The 15,537-nt window shown below is 40.0% G+C and overlaps 1 protein-coding gene across 2 annotated transcripts in view; it reads right to left on the reverse strand.

Annotated features, from left to right (window-relative positions):
* Window positions 1–3,006: 3,006 nt before the first annotated feature.
* Window positions 3,007–15,537, reverse strand: part of ano2b (anoctamin 2b) — a 109,631-nt gene continuing 97,100 nt past the window's right edge. For both annotated transcript variants that reach the window (XM_049566701.1, XM_049566700.1), the window contains 2 exons: window positions 6,154–6,259; window positions 3,007–3,546 (listed from right to left, as the gene is read on the reverse strand). In XM_049566701.1, the coding sequence (XP_049422658.1) occupies window positions 3,169–3,546; window positions 6,154–6,259 (484 nt within the window). In that variant the 3' untranslated portion in view covers window positions 3,007–3,168. The remainder of the gene's footprint in view (window positions 3,547–6,153; window positions 6,260–15,537) is intronic.

Genomic DNA, 15,537 nt, shown 5'->3' on the forward strand with positions numbered 1-15,537 from the left:
CAGGCACCTATGATAATGACAATTATCAATATGATGTTCATCCAGAAAAGTATTTCTATATCCATACATGTAGGATTGTCTGAATATATTGCTATGCTATCAAACTAGTTGCAATGCCACATTCTAGTAAACACAGAAACCTGCGTCAGCCTTGTATGTTTATTATTTTCTGAGGACTTGTCATTTGACCGGGTAATCTTACAAGGACTATCTGGTCAAAAAAGGCCAAAATACAAAATAAAAAAAGAACAGACCAATGAGATAAAAGCAAAACAGATCACACAATATGTAAAAATTATTTCATAATCCATCTAACAATCATGTATTAAAGAACTTCTACACCAGCTTAAGTAAGGAGGGGATCAGGGAAGGATAAACATTTGTCTTCCCGAATGACAAAAACTAGCATAACACCACTATCACGATTCCCTTGTGAATACATTTTAAGTTAACAATATGTCACTGAATCCTAACTGAGCAGACACATGTTGCGTTTTGTGTTGTACTGAAAATACAAGAGCAGTTACAAGGCCTCTGAAATAGTTCTGAAGGTTTACAGCATGTCGGCATCTTAGCATAACGAGAGCTGGATATGGTGTGCCAACAGAGTGCCTCTTCATTCCAAAGACAGTTGCCAAACCCGGTGAGTACCCCCAAAAGCCTTGCTGGCCAACAAGACTGCCAATGTGCCTTGGATACCAAGATACAACTGGCAGCAGAACTAACACTGCTACACCATAACCAGGTCTCTTGACACATCCATGGTTAAAGTTGAACTGAAATTAAATTCATTTTTGCTAAGTAATCGGCATACTGTACTGTACAACTAATACTACTGTGGGCTAAATGCTATTGGTGTTTGTTTTGAACTATGTAGGCTACTTATTTGGTTTCAATTGGAATTTCCAAAAAGAAGAAATTTAATTTTCATTCATTTTTTTCTGACGTGATGGCGCTTCAGTTTTCTCCATCTATTTCTTATGTCATTTCTGGTAAGCTGAGCACTCCAATATCTAGGGTAGGCACTAACAATGCTCCCTAATAGCCTAGTACTTAAATTCCAGCAGATATAGGCAGTTACACTGAAGGGTTGATGTTATTAGCTATTTGTAATTTGAGTGATTGAGTGATTTGAGAACTGCATACACATTACAGCGTGATTACAAGTTATGGTTTACAGACTACCTGTTGCTGTGAGTTTCGACAGTCTGGTCATTTACCATAACCTAATTCATACCCATAAAAGACAGACAAGTAACACTAGCAAGACCCTCTTCTTTCTATAATGCAAGACGAACACGGACCTTGCAGGAGCTGTGGATGACAAAAGCGTCGAGAGGGGATCAGTGCTAATGTCAGCAAGCTAGGCTAATTAGCTTCCACTTATAGAGTAAAAAGCTAGTCAGTTTATCTTGCTAGCTTCCACTTCTGAATGAAAGATACATTTACACAGTACAATGGGTTTTCCAAAGTATTTAATATAAAGGGACAGAGGTCGTAAATTACTCACAGTAGCTAATTAACATGTGGGCTGGTTGGGGAAATTGTCTATGTATTAATGTAAATAAATCCTCATTCTGTGATGTATTTCAATGGGTAATGGTAGTGGAAGTTGACATGTCCCCTAGCAACATCGGCCCTCAAATATCAATCAACTGCTGCCAAAAGACAGGTTCCACTTATACGTCAATAACAGATTTTATCCTTTTCTTGGAAAAATTGAAATTATACACACCGCTGCAGTATCATTATAGCCTGTATTTCCTTGTACAAAAAGTGCTACTTCAAATTTCAGTTTAACTTTAACATGCAAAAAATGAATTTAATTAGAATGCTAATAGGTTTTTTAACAACTATACAGCAATAGTTAGACCAGATAGTAGGCCTATGTTAGCTAACGATCTAATATCTAAACATAAAATCAATCATATCTATCAGTGATGAAGTGACTGGTTGAAGAAACAGATGGTATGTTGAATGCAGTTGACAGTCTGTGTTTCTCAAGAGCTGAAGACTTCAAACATGGCTGCCAGAGGTTGCACAAGTTCTCCGATGCATGACACAGCTCCTCTGTATGTGTGGTAGTACCCCAGATTTATTACTTACCTGCAGGAAATATACAGTCTGGTATTTCATAATGAAGGACAGATTGTCAAGGGAAGTATTTGTAAGTGAGATAACTTCTAGTTCACTGTCATTCACAGTTTGCAAAAGAGCTGGCTCTCTGTTTTCATTTAGATTATTAAATCATCCTGTTCTCAGTTGACAGCTGTGAAGTCCATATGCTAACAGGAAAAACATTTGCTTCACAGATAATATATTTCTAGAACTAGAGCTTGGACTGTCTATGATCTATAAGTGGCATGCAACACAGTGCCATACTGGCATGTGCATCTGATCATCAAATACGTCGAGCAGAGAAACAACGACCAGCGGCTGTGTACTGACTAACATTACAATTTTAGTAAAGTTTGAAAATGATCCGATGTGGTTCCTAAAATCTACGGAGAAAAATCAGCTGGAAAACAGTAAAGAAAATGATTTGCTCCTCTGGAAGGCTCATGTGTGTTTTCAGTACCATGTATTGAAAAGTACAGGAAATGTGAAATGTCGTAGCTGCTACAAATTCTGTTAAAAACAAAAATACATAAAGAGCATAAGCACGTAAAGCAGGAAATTCTCACAGTCCCCAGCCCTAGTAATGAGCCCGTGTCCATCAATCTGTTGATTAAGTGTTCATCACTGAATCTGTCCATTTGTTAAGAGTCTGTCTTTATCTCCAGTCTCTTCCAAGTTCTTGTAATATTCAGTTGTTCAGCCTAATACTGTAATTATTGCTTGACTACGCTATGAAGCAAGTGTGCCTCGCTAAATTATTTATTTTTACCAAAAAGTAAAAATGATAACACTTTATCAGGTGAACAGTCAGTGCAATTAGGAACAACATAGACACCCATTCAACCAGTGTGGACATAAACTCAAATTTGTTCAAAATGATGCTATAAGTTTAAAAAAAAAAAAAAAAAAAAAAAAAATCACAGCACTAGTGTCAGACACACCAGGACACAAAAGACACAGGTAAAGACATTCACAAACCGAATCACCCGAGTAACATGTTCTCCAGTCCTGAGGCCTAGCTGAAGAGCCCCTACAGATGTGTGTTACATATCACACCGCTGTGTGTCTTGAATTCTCATTTTCATTTCTGGGTGCCGGGGTGAACAAGCTGAAGCTGGCGGCCCTACACCTGGCCCTCGGCCCTCCTCCTTCTCCGGCTAAGCCCTGCAAGCCATGCATCAGACCCGGGGGCAGGGTACTGAAGCGGCTCGGGATTGTTAAGCCTTGGCCCGGGTGGAGCGTTTGGCTGTCCGGCTGGAGGGTGGTGTCCTTGGAGAAGAGGCTCTGGATGAGCTGGAATTTTTCCTTCTCTTCCTGTAAGAAGACGTCGACCAGAAGTTTCTTCTCCCGTTTGAACTGCTCCACGACGGTTTTGGGAACGTCAGGGATCCCCCAGGCGACCATGAGGCTGAGGAACATCACCAGATTCTAGAAAAGGGAGAGATGAAGAGAAAGGGAAGGAGATGGATGACAAAAGTGACAAGTGGAAGAATAAATTAAGTTTTAGATCTCTTTTAAAGCTGTCATTGGTAACTTTCCTAATTATTTTTTCATATTTGCTTTAACTGTCACTCTGTCCACACAGCAGTACATAAGACAGATAATCTGTGAAAAAAAAATCCAGTTCCTCTGCCTCCTCATAGTGCTTCTAATAACTGTTTTATGTTTTCAGAAACATGATTTAGCATACTGTTTAGCTGTAAAATGAAAAAGTTTGTGATCTGGCCAAAAATGTTAGACACAGTCTAGCTAAAACTAAGTTCCACCCACAGAGCAGAGCAAACTCTCTCATTTTACAGCTAAACAGTACACTAAAATATGTTTCTGAAAACATTTGAGGCAAGAAACATGCAATGCAGTAACAGAATCTTGATTTACATTTGATCAGAGCTGCTGAATTTGACAGTTTGACCACAGTTCACAAGCAGTGATGAGTGACATGAATGACAGCTGCGTTAGAGACTCCTTGGCTCCGATTGGTTGTTTTCCGTCAGGCCTGGTGGATTCTTGGAAATGCAGTTAGAAGTACAAGAAGGAGGAGATAACATGATTTTTTTCCACCGACTAACCATCTGATGTACTACTGTGTGAACATAGTGACAATGTCATCAAAATGACAAGTCTTAAAGTCTGTGAAGTTATAAGGAATCTAGGATCTAGAATGACATTTTGAGCCTTATTGTTTGTGCAGCTTGAATAAGTAAATATCATTGGATTTTGTTGTACCTGTTTTTCTTTGTTTTTCTTCTATTCCGCGGATAAACATGCTCTCAGTTTGAGCATTACGGTGTGCATAAAAAAAAAACAATGTATAATGTTGCCATGGCTAAAATTTAGCCTTTATTTGGGCAAATTGGCAACACTGAAGGACTGCGAAATTAGCTATTACAACTTCCTGTTTCAGTGTAACCATGGATGTATAGACAACTATCGATGGATTACTGTGATAGGAGAGAAAACGTGATGATTCTCAAGCAAGCTCTGGGGTTATAAGTAGCGTCTTTTTTCTTTGATTTCTATGCAGATCTATGGAGGTTGATTCACAAGGAGTAGATATTTTGTTGTGCTGGTATGCAGGCTAAACTTGGGGGGCAACCTACAATAAAATACAGTGACTAATTTCTAGGGCTATTCGTCAGAATTGTCAGTCGAATTAGATTTGGCTGGTCAATACAAATATTAGATGATTGGGATTTGAATTTTTTTTTTGTCCATATAAAGTTTGACCAGGCTCAGTGGGGCATTCAGTCTGGCAGAAGCGTTTGCTTAATATGGTCGACAAGCAGACTGTGCTATCGACCGATTGGAAATGTGCGATTACATTTTTTGCCGATACTAGATATCAAGCAAAAGCCAGAGACTGTGTCATATTAAGTTGCTGTGAGCTGTAACGTTGCTGCTTCTAAGCAGAACAGAGAGGGTAATGTTATCTCATGGCCTTACAGTGCACAGTCTCTCCTTCTCTGTGCCGCTGCATCATGTCAGCAGCTGTCTGTACCAAAGAGTATTGTGAAAGGGCGTCGGTAGCATAGTGGATAGTGCCGGCACCCCATGTACAGAGGCGATGCCTCGCTGCAGTGGTCACAGGTTCGACTCCGGTTTGCAACCATTTGCTGCATGTCAACCCCTGCTCTCTCTCTCACCCCATTTCACTCTGTCCTGTACATTAAAGGCAAAAAGCCCAAAAAAATAATCTTTAAAAAAAAAAAAAAAAAGTCTCGTGAAAGTCAAGCGCACTCACGCTCAGCAAAATCTGGAGTCCAAAGCTTCCCCAGAACTATACTGCCAAGCACAGTGATGAGCCACATAAAAAAGACTGCTCAACTTGAAGCAATTTCAGTCAACTGAGGGGTGTCCCACATGATTTAAATCTTTCATTTTCAAGGGGCTGCCCCACTAATTCAGCTTTTTTTTATAACTGCATGCACCTGTCTCTCTCACCTTACTTCATATATATCTCTGTATGTCATCCCTGCAACCTTCCCGCACAAAATCTCTGATCTAGAAACTTTTGAGGGACATTGAAAAGGAATTTCCTGAATTCTGTCCATGTGTCTGACACAATAGAATGATTTATCTGCAGCAGTAATGAAGGAAACCTTTCCAACAGCTTAGTTGTTGAAGGACATTTGGTAGACATATGTAAGTGAAGTGTGCAGGCAGACAGACAGATGTTTATCAGATGAGCTGCTTGCTTTCTGCCTGAGTCATCTGGTAATATTCCCGATCATGATGAGGGTACACTGTGATTCACCTAATTAAAAGAGACCAGCCCACACAAATGCACGCACAATTACTTTATCTGTCTTTTTTATTGAACAGATCGGTTACATTTAACTGCAGCGTATGCTTTCAACTACACTGCAGAGTAATGAGAGAGTGATGCCGCTGAAAAGTTCCGGCCATGTGTGTGCACCTGTTAAAGATGTCTGACTGACTTCCGTATGTCTGTTGTGCTTTAAAACAGTCTTAAATGTCTGAACTCCGGACACATGAGCTGATAGAAATTAACCAGTGTACACAATGAGCTCATACCTGGAACAGTATGACGAAAGCCAGTCTTGCAGCCAGGACACACCAGTATTGTTTGGAGAACGTGTACGCTTCGGAAGACCACGGGGGCTCCCTGTAATCTTTATACCTAAGAAAAAAAACAGAGTGTGGATGAATGTCTGTGAATGTCTTTTGTTTCATTGTTTCATGCCTGGTGGAGCTTTGTTTGGAATCAAGTGCATGAGCAGAGTGAAACACTTAAACAAAAGCGCCACCCCATAAAACACGGAGGGCGCCCACACTGTTTGACTGGGAGATGCAGTGCAGAGCCTCAGACAGACTCTCCTCTCTCCTGACTTATCTGTACCTGGCTGAGATCTAGTCTCATTACAACATCCCTCTCCTCCACACAGCTTGGGACCAGACTCAAAGTGTAATAAACTTTATTAGGATTCCTTTCCTTTGTTTTCTTTGTAGTAAACACTATTTATTGTGCTGGCAAAACAAACAGCAGAAAACTCGAACCACATGTTGAGGTAACGAAGCAGAGATAAGGAATCAGAAAAAGACGGGAGAGGAGAATAAGAAAGCAAGACAGGTAAGGAACAGAGGCAGGAGAATAAGAGGAGCATTTTGAGATAGAGAAGAAACAGAGAAAGAAAAGAGGAGATGACAGAAGGGATGATAAAAAAGAGATAAAGAGAAGAGATGTGTTTGGTTTCAAGCTGTCAGATTAAAGACTGAAAGAATTTATGTGACTGGGTAGGTTGAAGATACTGTCCTGTCCGGTATAACACACACACACACACACACACACACAGCAGCAGCAGCACGAAACAGCTGTTTATCTGTTTTAGTATGTTTATTCTTCTAGTTCAAGGCTTAAGGAAAATGAGGATCTAACACATCTAACAATACATAAATAAAAACATTTGAGCTGTTCCTTTATAGTCATTGATGAAATTAAGTCTTTGTATTGCTTCATTCATATTTTAGTAAGCAGTGTTTAGTAGGCCTATGCTTTGTTGTGTCACAAAGAAATAAAACAAATAAATATTGGTTCAACGTTACTGCAAATAAAGTTTCCCCTTTTGTTGCTGGCAGGCTGCGATCACGTATCCAACCAGTCCTGAATGATTCTTGTGTTGGTGTATACCTTGTTACTAAGTGCACAGACTGCCAGTGTAGTGCAAGTCTTTCATTAGCAGACTGTAAGAGGCAATAAAAATTAAAACGTGGCGTAATGCAACTTGTGGCAGTCGGACAGTTCAGGCGCCAGAGCTGCTGCCGCTGAATCTGTTGGCTGCAGCGCAGAAAATAAAGATCAGAGAGCAAAGTACAATGATGTCACGTTGTAGCCGGGCTGTTTGACATACGCACGTAGAGAGAAAACAATTGAGCGTCTCTGTGGCTGAACAGTCTCAGGAGCATAACGTACAACTGTCTAACAATAAAGCAAGGAATCTGCCCGTCTCTCTGTCCGTCCGTCTTTCGGTGTGTCCTTCACATATCTCAACAGCTGTTCATTTGATCTACTTCACATTTAACAAGTGTATCACTGGGGAGGCGCAATGTCGTAATTGGTGCAATTTGGACACGCGACACATCCAATATAAACTTTGAATAAAGATGTGAAAGGCACTCTGTTGCTCTGTGCAGTAGCAGAGTGGGGCTTCACGGCTCTGCAGAGAGTCAAGCATGTCTCACTGTGTGTATTCCACCAATGTTTCTGACTTGGGTGTTTTTCTTCGCCTTACTAACTTATAACACTAATAACATTTCCGCCTGCAAAATACACTTGCTATTTAAATCTGTGCTCTACTTGATAATCACGGAGTTGCAGACTGAGTCGAACACGTCTTCACCTTCATTAATGCTGTATATCTGCCATAATGTTACTTACTTACGACACTAATAACGTTCCCCCCAGCAAAATACATTTGCTAATTAATTTAATGCTCTACTTTTGGTGGTTGTGTCAACACAAGTGACTAACACGCCTATTTGGAAATTAATACACCCACTTAATGAACAACTCGTGTTTCTGACCCCAAGTAGCTGCAACAGTTGTGTTTTTTAGGGACAAATTTATTAATTTGGGGATTTTGCTTGACTTAGCACCCTCTCTCTAATCGGGGATACTGGTAGGCTATTTGCTGTGGTAGCAGAAGCATGCCAAACTTTTTTTTAAGTAAAACTATTAACTATTAAAATTAAAATTATTAATACTGCATTCACATTTCAACTTAAAGCAAAGAGTAAAAGAGAGGCATTGTCAGCACAATATACTTAGATTTAATTTGTTGAATAATAATTCCTGATGCACGATACTGGATTTTTTGCCAGTATCCAATATGCCGATATTTAACAATTTACTTGACCAATAACCAATACCAATACCGATATATCCACTTTTTCCCCACCTAACTTTAGTGATCGTCAAGTTTCTTCTGTGATGTAATTGACATCATATTATGCATGCATACTCTTATTGGTCCACCAATAATTGTTATATTTTTTTTGAGTAAATGAGTAAAAGTCTGAATCTGCAATGTAACCAGTAACAAGTCATCAAATAAAATATAAATTCTGTATAGGGTGGGTGGGAGAGGTGGTGGATGGGTCCGTTTTAACATTTAATCGCTAAGTTAGTCATAATTCAGTTGCGGATATCTACAACGTCATTTTGACTAGTCATAATTCGAATTCAAGATATCTACAATGTCATTTTGACTATCTGAAACTCAATTCAAGATATCTAGAAAGGACCATGTAGATATCTTCAATTGATGATAATTAAAGATATCTTGAACTTGAATTATGACTAGTCAAAATTAAATTGTAGATATCTCAAACTGGAATTACAGATATCCACAATTCAGTTGCAGATATCCGCAATAACAATTGCAGATATCCACAACTACATTGGAGATATCTAAAATGACAAACCCCATACACATGAATGGCAAAAATAGTTTGAATCTTACTAGTCAAAACTGAATTACAGATATCTGTAATTAGAGTTTTGACTAGGCAAAATCTAATTACAGATATCTTGAATAAGAGTTTTGACTAGGGAAAATTATGTTGCAGATATCAGTAATGAATATCCAGTCTAGCGATTAAATGTTAAAACGGCTTGCCATACTGGTTAATGTCCTGGCATTGGTAGTGTCATCCTGGAACGTAAACAGGAGATGCAGAAGGAAACCTAGTGCATAATATGTAGACGTAAAAAGCCACTGACAAAGCGGCAACATGTGAAGACTTGGGATGAGAATGCACTGCAAGTAAATGTAGTGGTTAAATCTTTTCCTCTGAAGTAGAGGTACAAAGTGAATTGCATAATTTTTAAGTTATTTCGGGGCACAATGAGTTGGAATATCAACATAATTCAATACTACTTTTTAAATGTGAAGCTGTTTGTACGAGCGGTTCTCGTTCTCGTTGCAAGCAGCAATACCATAGGTCAAGCAATCTGCCCGTTCTGAGCAGGCAATGCACTATTAACCATAAACTGTGGAGTCTGAAGTGGAAAAACCTTGCTTTCTTATTTTCTGTCACTATCTACTCTGTAAAAACTGAACTGTGTTCAGTTATTCCTGGTACGAAGCCAAGTTGATGGAGAAGTTTGACTGAGCTGCTTCCTGTTGGATACAATCACTCCTACGTAACATAAAGAGGGTCTCGCCCTCTTTATGCTCAACTTGAGGGTTTATTTAGAATGCAGTCAGTTTTTCACATATGGAAATATATAGGAACACAGCAGGATTCAATCAAAATCATGTCTTCAGCAAAGCAGCCAGTGGAGTTGACAGCTGAGGGGGAGTTGTGTCTGCAACTGCTTACAAACCTGCTGCACATAATCATATCATAAAGCAATAAACGACAGTAAAGTTGTTTTCCAGCTTTTACATTACTGACTTACTCTGCACTGTAGGCTACAGCACTTCCCTCTGAACAAGCAAAAGTCAGATTGCTTCAAGGACAATCTGAGCAGCTAATCCAGAAACATCACGTTTTTTTTTTGGTTTTTTTTAATTTCAGGTTACTAATCCGACCATCAGCCTGCTGCACAGAAGTTATGGTCTATAAAATACTTTACTCATGCCTTTAAACTGAAATATGTCGGGAGGAGAGGAGTGTGTAGTGCAGGGCGGGGAGCGACTCTGGAGTAGGAGTGGGTTCTGCAGACTCTCTCGGCTTTATGTTACGATACTTTTGGGCTTCATTTCCACAACAGCTATTTTAGAAGACAGTTTCTCCCCATGGGATGCCAAGTACAGCATATACAGTAACATTCCTTTCAAGGCAATAGTTGAGAGAAACCATGTCACTGTAAGTCATGATAACATCTTTGGGTGGAAAAAATGCATCCTCCTAAACCACTGAATGTAAAGAAGACATTGAGATTTATAGACTAAGATCAGCATCATGTGGAGATATAGATATATATGTAGAGAGAGAGCGGTCTCCATATTTATCACTCATTTAACCACATGACCCAGCAGAAGATAGAAACTAAAGAGGACCAAGATTAAATAAAAATCTGTGCCAAACATGGAAGAAGAGGCAATTAAGCCATGACATGTTTTCTTCAGGACAATTTTGCTCACTATGCTGATACCTCATGATGGGCCATTGAATGTATGGAGCATACAGTTTCTGAACTGGCAAACATTAGCCAACACAAAAATACATAACTTTCACTGTGGCTGCTTGCTGTTTGTGTTTAATGTAAACCTATACTGAGTGGAGGTTATGGAAGCTGGAGCACGATTAACCCCAGCCAAGTAAGGGTCTGGGAACATGGAAGTAGGACGCCAGTAATTCGTCTACCTCAAAAGCAAACTGCGCCTTTATTGCTACGGTTAAGAACCACATTTTTTTGACTGTTGACTTTGAGCTATAAGTCTGCCTTTTGTCATATGACTTTAAGATCCAGCCAAAAAGCCAATCGCATAAATGCAACGTGAAGATAAAAGCTGTTGTTACTGATATTAAGCACTGCTTGACTAATATGCTGTTGCTCCTTTTTTTGCCACCATGTCATGTCTTATCTTCACTGTCACACTGCAACGCCACACAAGGGTAAATGAAACAGTATTCCAGGGAAGTCATGTGGCAGACTATGTCTTGGCCCGGGAGCAGATACTTCCTGGAGATTTGTTCACTTTATGATTGCTTGACAACCATGTAAAACTTATGGAAGTGCGTGATCCCAGCCAGGAAATAGTCCGCCACATAACTCATCTTAAAACTCAGTCCTGTCGCCTGAAGAAAATGGTGGCATTGCACGTTTCTGCAAACTATGGGTTAGTTATATTTGTGCGTTTCATAGGTATCATATCAACGTTTCTTAAGTGACATAGTTCTGGTAACATGGAGCCTATTTGAGTTGACTTTGTCATCGGGAGTCGGACGGGATGGGGGATGGTGTGACAAGCTGGAGACCACTGTTCAAATCAACAAAGACAGTTATTGCTTTAAGCGAATATTTTATGAGTTTATGAAGATTTAAATGACCTTGCCCTGTCATACAGCAGAGATTTTCTGTCATTTTATGTTCCAGCCAGATCACTGAGGTCCTCCACTGCTTTATTTTTAAATCTTCCTCACGTGTACCGTGAAAGCGCTTTCTCTTTTGATGCCCCTATTCCTCTGTGGAATTTGCTACCTCTAAATATTAGGATGCAAGCTCTCTCTGTATTTTGAAAATTAAAGACCTATCTTTTTAATCTGACTTTTAATGTGGAGTAACATTACAATCTTGATTTTTAAGTTTTAACTATAGGTTTATCTCTTATATATCTTATTTATTTATTTATTTACTTTTTATACTATGGATTTTAATAATCTTTGTGTTAGTTTGTCCTGGTTTCGTTGGGTTGCTTTCTTATTATTTTATTGTATTGTGTCCGTGCCATCCCAGTTTTGCCATGTGAAGCACTTTGGAGTGCATGTTTGAATGAAAGGTGCTATATAAATAAAGTTGAGCTGTGTTAATGAGCCAGTGGCAGCTAATAGGGAGAACAGTGGCAGCAAGGAGCTTACTGAGCTCACTGGGAGCAGAAGTTCACATGGCTGAGAAGGAAAGACAGAAAAATGTTCTGCGACATCTGTACAAAAGCTAACATGAGTAACGGATTTGTCCGAGGGTGCACAAAGATGCATAAAGTGCAGAAATTGACACAAAGCAGCCGGAGCCACATCGAGGCTTCAAGAATGGTCAACCAGAGCATGGCAGTGATTAAACATGTGGAAAAATCACAGGATGCCTGTAGCAAAGCTTTAAAACACAACTTACATCTCTTATTTCAAAAATAAAATTACAATGACGGATAATAATTGATTATGATGGAATTTTTACGTCCCTATCTGTCAAAACAACGGACAATCAGGAATGAGAGTGGTATTAATATGCTCAAGCAACTCACATCACATCATTTCTCACATCAAAATCAGACCTCTCATTCCTTCGCACTCAAATCAGCTAATGAACATAATCTCCAACTATCAGAGTCTGAAGATGGCATATTTCACCAGAACTGTAATATCAGGCTATAAATAAATATGTTCTGCTTGTAAAGTACATTCTGTCCAGGTGTCTGATTTGTCATATCTCAACCATTAGCTACACTCCACCTCCTGTCAATCACAGCCCTATCAGGCAATATGTCCTTTTACACAAAGAGATTTGGACATGTCATAAAAGTAAAGGTGTAAATAATTTAATGAATGATTTTTATTCATGAGAACTGGGAATGCAGAAACACCAATGACACTGGAAACTGTCCCTTAGTATACACACAGTAGTTTATCATGTCAGATTAATGTGACGGAGTGAATCAAAGTTTCCACACACACACAAACACACACACACACACACACACACACACACACACACACACACAAAAAAAAATCCTCTGAAGCCAAAATGGATGAAATGGCCTGATTGTCTCCCTAAGTATTTGACTCGTAGTATAGAAATAATAAGAGGGAGGGCGAAATGTGTGTGTGCATTGTGTGTGTGTGTGTGTGTGTGTGTGTGTGTGTGTGTCAGCAGGGTCTTATGGTGTCTGATTCCTTCTCCTTATACAGTCATGAGTGAGGAATGCTGCCCGTGAGAGTCAGCTCGTCTCCCTCTCCTTTTCTTTGATCTATTCATCTTCCTCTCACTTTCTCGCCAATATTTGACAGTTTTCTTGTTGATCAACTTCAAATGTGAACCAAACTTCAACACAAGACCTCCCCCTCCTGTCATACTCCAGTTAATATAACTTAACTTGTCTGTGTGAAATTAAGTATAACATATTTTAATCAAAGACATGTTTCTCCTTCTTTCTGTCTTCCTGTGTGTGTGTGTGTGTGTGTGTGTGTGTGTGTGTGTGTGTGTGTGTGTGTGTGTGTGTGTGTTTTGTAGACGCACCATGTTTGGTTATGGAAGTGCAGCTCAGCAACAACTGGAGCATCTAACTCAATATTCTTTCATAAGACCAATGAGATTATAGTGAGAAGTGTGTGTGTGTGTGTGTGTGTGTGTGTGTGTGTGTGTGTGTGTGTGTGTGTGTGTGTTCCTCAGAGTTTCTGCTTCCAATTCAGTGCCCCTTGGGATCCAGGAATATATTTACAAACAAGGGTCAGACAATTCCCATCCTTAAAACACACACACACACACTCACACACACACACACAAACAAACCCCTCATCACAGCACATGGTCGCTGTCAGGTGACACTATAATTCACATCAATGACCTACAACAATAGTATCTTTCTATCTTATGCAAAAACATGTGCCTTTCATATGTAATGCATCTGCCTTTCAGTTCTCTGTGATCTCTTTCAGATATTCTCTTTGTGCTTCGCCACAATTTGTTTTTCATCCTCATTTTTCTCCTGCTCAGCATCACTCTTTCCTCAGAACTGTTAAGAGCAGAAAAGGGTGACAGCAACTCTGATGTCCTGATTACTTTGATCAAAAACCACTTCCATGCCTCTTCGGTTTATTACTTCCTCCTGGCTGAGCCCAGAGAGGAAGAGGAGGAAATTGTTACAAAATTTCCATGCACAAGTTTCAGATTGGCCTTTGACCAATAAAGATCATGATCTAATAGTAAATGCCTTTAAGGGTCTTAACTTTGGAGGAATCAAATGAAAAATACACTGAGTTGGACTTATGGTCAGGAAAGGAGGTATCGATATGGTAACTTCAGCGGCTGTTCAGACAGTTCTGGTGCTCATGTACAGCCAAACAAATTATCAATCAACGATCTCACAGATGAAGTGTTTGAGAATAACACTGTCCTTTCGACTGAAAATGGAAAAACAAACATTAGTGATAAACAAAGTATAATACACTACTCATCGCATGGTCGCTAACCTTTTAGTTATTTTGTGTCACAATGCTCCATATTGGCAAGTGACCTTTTGTCTGATTTTTAGCAATGGCTCTGGGGATGGAAATGCAGGTCAGTCCACAACTTTGTCCAGACGGATATTTCAATCCATCCACTATTAAATGGATCGGCATAAAACTCTATGAAGATATTCATGGTCCCTAGAGAATGCATCCTATTGACTCCGGTAATCCCCTGACTTTACCTCTAGCGTCACCATGGGGTTTTGGGAATCTGGGGATTTTAGTGAGACTTTTTAAAAACGACTGAATGGATAACCTTTAAATTTGGTACCAAACATCCATGCTGCCCAGAGAAAACATCTTAATGCCGGAATTCCACTGAATGCTTGTCCGTTGCAGAACGGCTGTGCTGGTTATCTGCTGCGTGCTCCGCCGTCCATCAACACCCACCGGCTGCGTTTGCTGTGTGGAGCGGTGCAGCTCCGCCGGACAGTGGGAATTTTTGCAAATTCACGCAAAATCACGCGATATAACAAGATGTAGTTTCTATAAACAGAACCACAAAACCAGAGGAGCAGTGGGAAGACATCTCGGTGCACCTCCATGATTAATATCTCCTCGTCCATGGTGTCAACGGGGTGAAATGACATCTGAAAACCTGTCCTGTTGACTTCAGGCCTGCCTCCTCCCATTATAATGTTTTCAAGGTGTAGTGCAGGGAAATATGATCCGCTATGAACACTGTGTATTTTATTTTGAAAATTAACCAGATGTTTTATTTTGTTTCTGTGCATGACTTCCTGCCCCGCACGATCTGCTCTGTGCTGAATTGCTGCATTGTGCTCCGGTGTCCAGCAAAAAACAGAAGTCCTGCGTATCTGTTGTGGAGGGCTCCAGAGCGCCACAGCTGTGACGGAGCCGGAACGTAGCACAGCTGCAGCCGGTGGAAGCACATTGACTAGAATTGAAACGTATCGCCTCTGCTGTTCCGGAGCACAGATGCAACCCACACACATCTGGTGGAATTTGGGGGTTAAGCCCCGTTTCCACCGAGCAATACGTTAC

Source organism: Epinephelus fuscoguttatus, linkage group LG22, assembly GCF_011397635.1.
Source record: "Epinephelus fuscoguttatus linkage group LG22, E.fuscoguttatus.final_Chr_v1".
Classification (NCBI taxonomy): domain Eukaryota; kingdom Metazoa; phylum Chordata; class Actinopteri; order Perciformes; family Serranidae; genus Epinephelus; species Epinephelus fuscoguttatus.